Source organism: Triticum aestivum, chromosome 5D, assembly GCF_018294505.1.
Source record: "Triticum aestivum cultivar Chinese Spring chromosome 5D, IWGSC CS RefSeq v2.1, whole genome shotgun sequence".
Lineage (NCBI taxonomy): Eukaryota > Viridiplantae > Streptophyta > Magnoliopsida > Poales > Poaceae > Triticum > Triticum aestivum.
This window is the reverse complement of record NC_057808.1, coordinates 276321574-276334018: the sequence shown is the minus strand read 5'-3', so window position 1 is coordinate 276334018 and position 12445 is coordinate 276321574. Positions and strand designations below refer to the sequence as shown.

The 12445-nt window shown below is 43.9% G+C and overlaps 2 protein-coding genes across 2 annotated transcripts; both read left to right on the top strand.

Annotated features, from left to right (window-relative positions):
* Positions 1 to 1306: 1306 nt before the first annotated feature.
* On the top strand, positions 1307 to 3099 carry LOC123120898 (40S ribosomal protein S19). The gene is made up of 4 exons (XM_044540869.1): positions 1307 to 1545; positions 2340 to 2430; positions 2539 to 2722; positions 2814 to 3099. The coding sequence occupies exons 1-4, from the start codon at positions 1426 to 1428 to the stop codon at positions 2884 to 2886; spliced, it is 468 nt and encodes a 155-aa protein (XP_044396804.1). The 5' UTR covers positions 1307 to 1425; the 3' UTR covers positions 2887 to 3099.
* Positions 3100 to 6713: 3614 nt separating this feature from the next.
* LOC123120897 (serine/threonine-protein kinase D6PK) lies at positions 6714 to 12171 on the top strand. Its single transcript, XM_044540868.1, has 3 exons — positions 6714 to 6927; positions 7121 to 8082; positions 11059 to 12171. Exons 2-3 carry the CDS (start codon positions 7229 to 7231, stop codon positions 11924 to 11926), a joined length of 1722 nt encoding a protein of 573 aa, XP_044396803.1. The 5' UTR covers positions 6714 to 6927; positions 7121 to 7228; the 3' UTR covers positions 11927 to 12171.
* Positions 12172 to 12445: the final 274 nt, after the last annotated feature.

The window sequence follows — 12445 nt, the reverse complement described above, 5'->3', positions numbered from 1 at the left end:
TCCGCCACACGGAGCGACAAATCCCAGTCTCGATCCATGCGACCCAACGGACACCTTCGGAGATACCTGTAGAGCATCTTTATGACCACCCAGTTAGGAAGTGACGTTTGATAGCACACAAGGCATTCCTCCGGTATCCAGGAGTGGCATGATCTCATGGTCGAAGGAACAGATACTTGACATGAAGAAAGCTATAGCAAATAACTAAACGATTTGATGCTAAGCTTATGGTTGGGTCTGTCCATCACATCATTCTCCTAATGACGTGATCCCATTATCAAATGACAACTCATGTTCATGGTTAGGAAACCTTAACCATCTTTGATCAATGAGCTAGTCTAGTAGAGACTTACTAGGGACACGGTGTAGTTTATGTATTCACACATGTATTTAAATTTCCGATCAATACAATTCTAGCATGAATAATAAACATTTATCATGAACGGGAAATATGATAATAACCATTTTATTATTGCCTCTAGGGCATATTTCCAACACAACTGACACTGGACACCAGGTTAATAGGTTAGTCCCAAAAAATGATATAAAATTGTGTATAATTGCATATAGAACATCCAAAATTGATACTATAATAGCATATGGAACAATAACAAATTTTAGATACGTTGGAGACGTATTATTCATCACGCCTCCATGGCGCTAAAGCCACCGGTGACGGTCTAATGGCTACGCCGTCGGGAAACGGAGAAACCCAAAGCCTTTTTCTTGGAGAGGAGGCAGTGGCAATTTGATAATATATTTGACAAACAAGGACACTAAAACATCTTTTTTTCTATGAAAAAGTATGCTAAAGCAATTTGTTCCGCTAAGAAGTGTCTTGCTTTTTTTTTAGACAAAGAAGTGTCTTGATGATTAGTAGTCCATTTTAGCCTGGACATTTGCAAAAAAAAAAGAGTGAAGCGCAATGGGCTTTGTTGAATGTAATTTTACAAATAAAAATGCTTTAATGAAACGGCTTACGTGTATCTTTTTTTTTGCGGGGTAACGGCTTAAGTGTATCTGTTGACAATTTATTCATAGGAATCGCATGATATGTAATTTACCTCTAAAATATGCAATATTTTCTTGAGTTATATTTTGGGGACAGTTTCTACCCTTCTAGAGCAATCATGAAAATTCTTTTGTTTTTTGAGTGGTCATGAATGGTTCGAATGGAATGTGAATTATATCTCGAGGTGACCTCAGCTTGGCCCACGTAGCATCACTAACCCTAATACCCTGATGGCCCAACTAGCCCACCATTCCATCACACGGCCCATAACCTAGCTCCGGTGCAGTATAAATTCCCGTCCGCCTGCTCTCACGCACCCCGCCTCCAAAACAACCCTAGCCCTCGCAGCCGCAGCGGCGCGCACCCCTCTCCCTCCTTCCTGAAGACAGCGCCGCCGTCGGCCAGAGCACAGGATGGCGACCGTCCCCGCTCCCGCAGCCGAGACCGCGGCCTCCACCGCGCGCACGGTGAAGGATGTCAACCCCCACGAGTTCGTCAAGGCCTACTCCGCGCACCTCAAGCGCTCCGGCAAGGTAACGCAAGCCAGTTCTCGTTAGATCCGTCGCTAGGGTAGCATCCTGTTGTGGATTTGTAGCGGGAGGCCTCCTCCCGTCAGGATCTTAGCGCCATGCCTTTCTATTTCGCATGGGGTCGAGCGTGTAATCTGGTCGTTTCCAAATGAATCCTGAATAGTCCTGCTTCGTTAGGTGCAGGACGCCCGCCTCGGTGGAAATTTCTTACATCGTAGGGTTAGTTGTAGCTATTCCAATTTTCGTGGATCACGATTCGTTTTTGCAGTCTTATCTCTGTTTCGTATGTCGTGCTAGTATCCAAGATCGAGTGACCCGACGAGGACATTAATATGTTGATTTCGTTATTGCAGCTGGTGGATTTGCTTTGTACTCTAGACACGGTATTATGGTTGTTGCCTGTGCACTCCCATATGCGAATGTTATTTAGCGTTCACCTCTTAGCAAGTGTTACTTATCTGATGTGATTTAATTGAGTGTGGTCTAGACAGTTTAACTTTCTTCGGTATCCTAAATAAATATGTTTGTTCAGGGAGCATTGGAAATTTCTTGTCATGCAATTAGCAGTACTTTATTATAGCAAGTGTGCTTGCATTGGCGATTTGTGTTACTACGTGCAATGCCAGTACAGATGCACACACCACAGTATTGATTTGATTCTACGTGCAATGCTCTACAGATACTAACTTCCTAGATGATTTATAAGAATGGCACATCATTTATTGCTTGTTCAGTTTACCTTCTTGCATTGCCTGCTTGTATTCTGAGCACTAAAATTGTAATATATGGTTATGCAGATGGAGCTTCCAGAGTGGGTTGACATTGTCAAGACTGCAAGGTTCAAGGAGCTGCCACCTTCTGATGCTGACTGGTACTACATCAGGGCTGGTGAGTAAATATTTTCTGCCTTCCTGGTTGCATACTCTATTTATTCACATGTAGTACTGATGTCCTTGCCACTCTCTAATTTTGATCTGCCATTTCAAATCGTGACAGCCTCGATGGCAAGGAAGATCTACCTGAGGCAGGGAATCGGGATCGGCGGCTTCCAGAAGATCTACGGTGGCCGTCAGAGGAACGGTTCACGCCCACCGCACTTTTGCAAGAGCAGTGGTGCTGTTTCCCGCAACATCCTCCAGGAGTTGCAGAAGATGGGCATCATTGATGTCGACCCCAAGGGGTAAGTCTTGTGGCTTCTCTGTTCCTGTGTTGGTAGCTTCAAATACTATTTGGGCGTTGGTTACTTATCCTTTGTTTTGACTCTGCTGCAGTGGAAGGCTCATCACCTCCCAGGGAAGGCGCGATCTGGACCAGGTTGCTGGAACTGTTCCTGCCGAATTCTGATCAGATGAAGTCCCCTCTATGCAATCGTGTTCGGTAGTAGAATTTGGCTACAGTTTTGAATTATGATACCCTCCCTGTGTTTGTTATGCAAGACTTCGAAGTAGATCGAATGCTATTATGGTACAATGGTTAATTGTCTGAGCTTTTAAATTATCTGCCCGCCTGGGAGAATCTTATGCTTGTTCTTGTGATAAAGTTGGATTTTTCTCCTGACGTGAATGTGATGTTAGTACTGCGTATTGTATCATTTCTCATATTTGAGTTGCATGTTTGAAGAGAAACATGAATATGTTTAGAATCTTTTGAACCAAAATTAGAGCTTGCCCGGAGTTACTCCCCTAGGTTGTTGATTTCCAAAGTTGGTGCTGTTGCATCTTTCCCTCGGCATGGGTAAGCGCTGAGAGTTACGCTTGGTGAAAAAGGGATCCTATCACTATCAACTAATTTGTTATGACCTAGGATAATAAGCTCATGAGCTTGGTCTTACTTCACCCTAAACGAAAGAAGACTTCCATATCCAAGTTTAGCTCAAACCAAAATACCCAATAAGCATAAGCATGGGTCTGTTTGTGGTCTACTTTTTCTGTCCTAGTTTTTTTTTCTTGTTGCTGCATTATATATTTGTGGGAGCTTAGATGTGACATTCTTAAAAAACATCTAGGAATTAGACAGTCTCCTACTCCCAGTAGTAATATATATAAAACGTCTATGAAATGGTTGAAATAAGTTCTGCCGCCACCTGCTCTCCCACCCTCGGGGCAGCATCAGATTTTCCCGGCGATCTAACTCGCCTTTGCTGGCTATGTCTTGTTCCTGGCCGAGGCCTCCTCCCATGAATCAAATTTACTCATTTAAAAATCAGGCAATTTGTGTTTAGCTAGAACTAGAATGCTCCTATGTCCTAACCCGTAGCCGCCAAAACCAATGATCTTCTGTTTGGTAATTTCCAACTTTGGGCATACAACATGCTCGGTCATTTCCTGATGTAAAATTTAATTACTCTACATGAACCTAAAGTCACTGAAACCAATGAGCTAAAGCCAAAACTGAACGTAATAGCTTCTAAACTGAAGTCAGCAAAACAAATGAGCTTTTGTTGGGTAATTTCCAAACTCTAGCATGGTTGAATGTAAAACATGTCATTTCCTGATGTAAAAATTAATTGCGTTACATGACGTCGATTGTGAATGAGTGTGAGACCAAGCAGAATTGAAGGTCAAGTTGGCTTGATTGTAAAATTCATCATAGGAAGACCAAAAGAGCCCACTTTTCAACTGGGAGTTGTTACAGATCTTCCCCGCATTGCATTCCTTGTAAAATCCACGGGTTTGGATCTCATCATGGTGTAACGCTTTCTTCCCAGCGTCACCTGATCTTATGTGTTGCTATGTTGAACACTGGACTTCTCTTTTCTAAAAGCATCGAAAGGGACAGTAAGTGTACCGAGTGAGAATACCAGAGTCACCAAATTTCAAGATCGACAAAATCATCACGTACAACTCGTTATCGATTGGAACGTAATCCCCCACTTAGGTTGTGTTCGGTAGCCCTCCACTCCTCCACTCGGGAGCGGAGCGGATGGAGCACCATATTAGCAGCTCCTCAAATTAACACTGCATGTTGCTCCGCTCCGGAGCGGAGTTGGAGAGCAGGAGGGAGTCCAAACAGGCCTTTAGTAAGACACAAAATATCAAATCCGAGGTTTGATTTACAAGCAAGTCCACTCATCATAAGTCCGTAACCGATGTTATTTTTCGTTGAACATTTTGGATGCTGATTTGACAGTTGAGATATTTGGATGTGCAAGGGTGATCCTAATAAATGGTACACCTTGCATCCATTGCATTTGTCCATGAGCACTAACAGGGAATTCATATCCAATATAAAGAACTCAACAACCGTGTAAGATTTGTTCTTCAGGGGGCTTGCCAATGCTCACTTTCGAGTGCACAGGGAGTAGGATATACATTGCTTTCAACGTGTGAATGGATGGCCGTCAATCAAAGAGGGCGGCTGCTTGGGCATGCAGCAAACACTGCTGAATGAATGCTGGCACAAATAATTCGGGAGTCTAAGCATGCAACTTGTGACCTTGTAAGTTGCAAGTCATGGTTGATTGTGATGCGCTGTTGCTGCACCAGTGACAAAATAATAATTTAATAAATATACTATTTGAGTAACAATATGTTTTATCACCCATCTTTCTCGGCCGTGGATGTTTCCTAGCTAACTACTTTGATATCTTCATCGGATAAAACGATGTTAAGTATTTATGTTTGTAGCTTCGAGTAACTTTACCCCCACAAGAAAAATAGAACTTCGAGTAACTTCTAATACTAGTACATAATCTAACATAATTATTACTATAGTCTATAGTGAGATTGAGCCACCCCTCCCGTGCTAGAATCTTGAAATCGAAAAAGACATGTATAGATATGTATAGATCATATCCTTACATGTACAACTCCTCCATGCTCCCCACTTCAACTCTCGCGCCGTCTCCACCGCTAGAATCTTGGAATCGAAAAAGACATGTATAGATCATATCCTTACATGTACAACTCCTCCATGCTCCCCACTTCAACTCTTGCGCCGCCTCCACGGCGGCTCTGGCAGCAAACCGCCAGCCACACTGTCCCTCCTTCCTCGTTACCGTCGAGTGACATAGCCGAGCAACTCTCGTACAGAGGAGGGCGGTGGCGGTGCCCATCAAGTCTTTTCCTGAAGATTTGAACGGCTCGAGCCCTCGTCTTGGTCACCTTCCTGAGATGTGCTACTTGGCGGCGCAGAATTCGTCGGCAACGCCGACGCGCCTTGCACCGTGGGTGTTGTCATGCGGTCACCTTGCTCTCACTCTTCTGTTTGGTGCGGCTTCGGCCCTCGACGGCGCCGGATTTGTGCGAGGCTGCGCGACACGACTCCTTGGGAGTGTTTGTTACTGCCCTTCGCCCCTCCTCGTGCTCTGGCTTGGCCCTATATCAGGTGGCTTATCTGGCCTGGGTTGGCGGTGGTCGAACTAGTGTGGCTCTTGTGTAGATCTGGCGTGGTGGGCTGGGTAGGTCTGTACATGACAGGTGGTCAATGGCGGAGGTCCTCTAGGTGTACCAGCCGGTCTCAGGTGTGGGATGTTGAGGCTGTCAGCTGAAGTCTGACTCGACTTTGGTCGATGTCAATGACGGTGATGCCCTTGGGTGCCGCTGCTTTCCTAAATGCATCCTGGAGGTCTATTTTCGTGGTCCCTCCCATTTTGCTCCAGAGCAAACCCTCAATTCAAGTCTTTTAGGATGACACTCAATGTCGCGCTCCCCTCTTGAAGGCATCGTCTTGGAGTGATATTCGATTGGGGAGGGGGGCTCTTTGTGGTGGTGCTGATTGCTCCACTCGTTCTAATGTTGGTGTTGTCTCGGTGAAACGAAATTACGGGAACACTGTCTTTGCTCTTTTCCTTTTAGAGGGGTATGTAACTGTTTTATGCCACTTTTCAATTTACATGTATTGCTCAAGCATACGATTAGACCGTCAATTGAGTTGTCAGGGAGGAAAATGCTGTTTCACCGACAATATTCGTTCGGTGGAAGGAGACATTTTCGTCGGCTACACGATGACTTTGTTAATTTTAACATCATGTGACGGCTCAGTATCTTAGAGGTGCTTACGGAAGATATAATGTGCAGATGTGTTTTTATAGTGGGTGAGTGTACGTGTGTCTCATGAGCATCTTCGAAAGAGTGAAAAAATATTTACGAGGCAGGGAAGTGTAAAAGTGTCAGGATCCAGTAAACGGAAGGGAAAGCTCTGCCACTTTCACTCAAGCCCGGCAAGTGGGCCAGGCACACACTCAATCCGTTCCCTCATTCCATTTTCTTTCCGATTCTCTTCTTCATTTCGTTTTTTCTCCTTATTAGGTTTCTCTCATTGATTTTCATTTCGTCCTCCCCCCTCCGCTGCCAGCCACCTCCCCCGAAGCCGAAGGAAGCGCCCCCCCTCGATCCCCTCCCCAGCCCCGCTGGCGGCGAGCTCCCACGGCGCGACGGCTGACCAGTAAGCAGACTCTACCCTCCCCACTCCCACCCCCCGCCTGACTCCCCCCCGCGAGGAGGGGATCCTCTCAATCTCAGCCAGATCCATCCGGCTAATAATTCGGCAATTATTGGTTCCCGATTCGTCGGTTCCGCTAGACGGCTGACTCGCATCGCTTTCGCTGAATCTAATTCGGGGCGAACCCTTGTGATAGGTCTCGATTTCACCGCTCCGGCCGCTGATTGATCGGTCGACCGTGGTGGCGATGGGAGGAGGGTCATGGCGGCGCCGTTAGGGGCTTCTTGGTTGACTCCCTGTTGCGATGGCGTCCAAGGCCGTTGCTGAGATAGTCGATGACAAGCAATGCAGTAAAAGCGCCACCGAGTCCTCTGAGGCCGCGCCTTCTCGGAGGCAGTCTGAGGAGCAAATCGGGGGAGCAAGCAAATCGGGGCCTGCCTCACCGAGAGCAGTCCCGCCTGGTGATGTGGCTACGTCCAGCGGAGTGAAAGAACAAGATAAAGACTGCAGTTCTGTTGATGGCTCTGTGAAACTGGACGAAGATGAAGACCCCGAGAAGAGCTCCCTGCGTGGGAGCGTCAAGGATAGCTCGGTTTCTGCCAAGTTCAGCGACGGAGCAAGCAGCCTGACAAAGGCGAGCGGCAGCACCAAGGTCAGCGGCCACGCCGATTTGGTCCAGAGCGGGAAGAGCAGCGTTTACCGGGCCAGCGCTGGCAGTGATGTCAGTGATGATAGCACCTGTAGCAGTATATGCAGCAGCGCTAGCAAGCCTCACAAGTCCAATGATTCAAGGTGGGAGGCGATTCAGGTGATCCGGACCAAAGAAGGTTCGCTAGGATTGAGTCACTTCAGGCTGCTTAAGAGGCTTGGCTGTGGTGACATTGGCAGTGTTTACTTATCAGAGCTTAGTGGCACGAAATGCTACTTTGCTATGAAGATCATGGACAAGGCATCTCTAGCTGGCCGCAAAAAGCTTCTCAGGGCCCAGACTGAAAGGGAGATATTGCAGTGCTTAGACCATCCTTTTCTTCCGACTTTGTACACCCACTTTGAGACTGATAAATTCTCATGCTTGGTGATGGAGTTTTGCCCTGGAGGAGACCTGCATACCCTAAGGCAGAAGCAGCCTGGGAAGTATTTCCCCGAACAAGCTGCCAAGTAAGAGTCTTCTTTCTCTTTGTCTATTTATTTATTTATTTTACTGATAGATATGCAAATGTTATCACACTCATGATCGACCAATCCTTTTCTGTTCTTATAAATCATCCAGTTGTGGACTAATACATCTGGTTCAGTACTATAAATTGAAGCTCTTTTAATTTTCAAGATGTAGTGACAAATTATATCTTTTATCTTATTGTTCAATTGTTAAAGAAATGCTTTTCAATTTCATGGAACGTATGCCCCCCTTGTATTTTATTAGGTTTAACAGTATTGTGTATTTTTGGTTTGGCCTCTATGGTTAACAACTATCTTTAAATTTCTTTTCCTGGGGAACTTTTCTGTTACTGTCAGCAAGGAATGTTGGAAATTTGAATTGCTGCTGTTGCTGGATTCATTTTGGATTTAGGAGAACATAATTTCAGAGTGATTTCATATACTCCCTCCATTACCTTATACAAGGCCACTTTATTTTCCATGTCAAACTTTGACTTATAATTTTAGCCAACAAAATATGGATTATATGCCACCAAAATATATCATTGGAAAGTTCTTTGGAATGTGCATCCAATGAAATACTTTTTGTGGCATATAACTCATTTTTTGTTGGTAAAATTAATGGTCAAAGTTAGACATAAAAATGCGAAGTGGCCTTGTATAAGGGAATGGAGGGAGTATGTAAAATCTCAGGGATCACAAAATCTGTAGTCACATATTATTTGTCGTTGGTAGTAGGCTTGTTAGCACTAGAAGTGGCAGTAATGCTCCAAATTATCTGGAGCGCCTCTAATGGACGAGCTTCTGTAAATGCCACTTATTTTACTTGAGGTACTTAGACTCCTGGGATCTTACCTCTTAAATACAACATTGATTACTGTGTAGTGATTTCTCCTTTATCAGCTCCTATCCTGTGCTTGCGTTATCTGAGTAGTCAACCAAACTACGATTAACACTAGGCTTTTGTCTTCTGAAGTGGGTATATTTGCTCTCGAACATTACAAGTTGTAACACTAAAGTAAATGCTTTGTAGCTACCTCTCTCATTGATCTGGAATCCCTAATCTATATAAATAATCTGACCACACATCCATGTCCAATACTCCCTACGTTCCTATGAGTTAGGCGTAAATTTCTCAGCGCCCACCCCAAGGAGAGCCCACAGTCAAAATTAGCTTCCCAACTTACCCCTGGAAAATTACTCTCTTGTGGGTTCGGGAACGATTCTTTGGACACGAGGAGCGAGGTAACAGTGGAGCCAATCTTGAAAGGAGCTGTAACTGCATGCAATTAATGTAGCCGTAATCTAAGGGATCTGTTCAGCAATAGTAGTGATTAAATGAGGGTATTATAGGCTAGGAATTTGTTGGCAAAAATATGTACACCTTGTTCTCAGGAACTGATGGAGTATGTGGTAACATAGGCCTTAAGGTACATATAATGTGATAAGGTAATGTGATATAGATTTTCTTTGTTTATGGCAATGTACTTGAAGTCTTGAAATGAAACGTTCTTCAGTTGGGTGCTTTGTTCATGAGAGACTAGTGTTTTCTGTACTGTGGAATATACTTTTTGTTTCTTTTATCAGTCTATTTAATGAAGCTTGCTTTGGAGTAGACATAACTGCATATTTTAAATGGTTAAGCCGCATCAACTGTCTTAATAAAGGCATATGAAAAATACCTTCAGCATGTCTGTAACATTTTATATTGTTTGTTTTCATTTTTCCCACATAAAATGTTGCAGCGTAGTAATACCCATTGTATTTTGTACGTTCCTCACTTATGTATATGTGTATCTGATGCCTAATTCAGTTACACTATTCATTTTTCAAGCTACTAGGGTCTAGGGCAACATAGCATGCTCAATTACAAATCTTAATTGTATTTTAGGATTTATGCAAAGTTACAAGCTGTCCTTCTGCCCTATTGACATCATGCTTTGTCGTTGTTGTTCCTTATCATGTCTGAGATGTAACAACAATTTTTGAACTACAACTGCACATGTACTCGTGTCTTCTGCGAGTTTCCCTTTCCCCCACTTCTGTATGCAGTGTTTTTTATTAATATTGTTTGTGGTTAGTGTTGAGTTTCTTACGATTAATGCATTTCCTCTCTATTTTTCACCATTATCTGCTGTTTAGACAGATGGATGGTTTAAAAGGAACTTGTTTCTCTTTCTTGAAATGGCTCTTTTGACAGTTTATCTCCTCATTTTTCTTGATATAGCTGGATTTATTTTATCCGACCGTTTGTCTACGAAAACAGTTACTCCCTCCGTCCGTGAATAAGTGTACATCTAGCTTTTGTTCGAAGTCAAACTTTTAAAATTTTGACCAACTTTATAGGAAATAGTAGTAACATATATGACATCAACTTGATGTATTATGAAAGTACATTTCAAAACGGATCTAGTGAAAGTAATTTAGTGCCATAAATGCTGCTACCTTTTCCAAGAAAGTTGGTCAAAATTTTAAATTTTGACTTAGGACAAAAGCTAGATGTACACTTATTCGCGGACGGAGGGAGTATTTAGCATTTCGTGCTATTCTTGATACTTAACATAAGTTGCCTTGTTTTCATGCTGGATTAACTACTTCCAGTAGGTTAGGGACAGTGTGGCTGCTAGGAATAGGAGATATTAAGACTGGGATGATTCATTGTAGTGCTCTTGATTGGTTGATCTATTCCTCATGGGCAAGTCCATTAGATATAGGGAGAAGCTGATCAAAGATCCCCAAAAATACTAACAATATGGAACTAACCAACCGAATAGCTAATTGAAAGGTGGCAACTAAAGTAGAGATAAAAGGCATATCTCTAGCTCAACCAAGCCTATGGTACATTTCCTGGCGCACAGGCTTGGTGCGCTACATGTTCGGCAATTACATAGCATTCTTTATCATGTGATGGTTTTAGGTACTAACAAACAGTGTTAAGTGTACAAACTCATGTTTATCTTTCAAATATTTGTACAGATTTTATGTAGCAGAGGTGCTTCTTGCTCTAGAATACCTGCACATGCTCGGTATCATATATCGGGACCTCAAGCCAGAGAATGTTCTTGTGAGAGAAGATGGCCACATCATGCTGTCAGATTTTGATTTGTCCCTTCGTTGTGATGTGAGCCCTACACTTCTCAAATCTTCCAACCCTGGTGTAGATCCTAACCAAAAGGGTAATCAAGCTTATTGTGTACAACCCGTGTGCATTGAGCCAGCCTGTATCCAGCCTGCTTGCGTTACGACAACCACATGTTTCTCTCCTCGCTTTTTCTCCTCCAAGTCCAAGAGGGAGAAGAAGGAAAAGAAGGCAAAGGCAGACATGGCAACCCAGGTCAGACCGCTCCCTGAGCTTGTTGCAGAGCCCACAGATGCAAGGTCTATGTCATTCGTAGGCACCCATGAATACTTGGCACCTGAGATCATAAAGGGTGAGGGGCATGGGAGTGCTGTGGACTGGTGGACTTTTGGCATATTCTTGTATGAACTTCTTTTCGGCAAGACTCCATTCAAAGGTTCGGGGAACAGGGCAACACTATTCAATGTTGTTGGCCAGCCCCTCAGGTTCCCAGAATCACCCGTTGTGGGTTTTGCTGCAAGGGATCTCATAAGGGGGTTGCTGATCAAGGAGCCGCAGCATCGATTGGCGTACAAACGTGGAGCCACAGAAATAAAGCAGCACCCATTCTTTGAAGGTGTTAACTGGGCATTGATAAGGTGCGCTACTCCTCCAGATATCCCCAAGCCAGTTGAAATCCCTCGGCCAGGAGCCTCGACAAGTCAGAAGGCAACACCGTCAGCCGAGAAAGGTCCAGACAATTATCTTGAATTTGATTTCTTTTAGTGGATTCTTCCAAGACCATTTCATGTGCAAGCTGTAAAGTTCTTTTTTTCCTAGACATTTTCTGCATTCTAATAACTTGATATGTAGATGGCATATGTTCCTAGTGTTGTTGGTAAGCTCCGTTTGCAGTTCATTTCACCTCCATTGATCACATTGGATGGGAGCCTCTATCAGGTGTAAGCTGTAATCCCTCATCAATTATTGAGAAGTAGGGTCTCTTCAATAACAAATAAATGTTTTCGTTCCGTCCGCAACTGCTGTTTTGAAAGCTATATTTGGTGGTGTACCGGAAGCTGATCACACCTTCGATGTGGTAAATAAATGTCAGCTGGAGCAGCTGCATTTATGCCCTTCAAATCGGTATGTATTTCTTCAGGTTGCCGTCCCTGAGTTCAGTAATACCTATAAGGCTTTGTTCGGTTACACCATGCCTGGAGGGGATTTGGGGGGGGGGGGGGGGGGGGGGATTTGACTTACAGGGGAATCAATCCACTTCAATCCCTGTCAAACCCCTTTCAA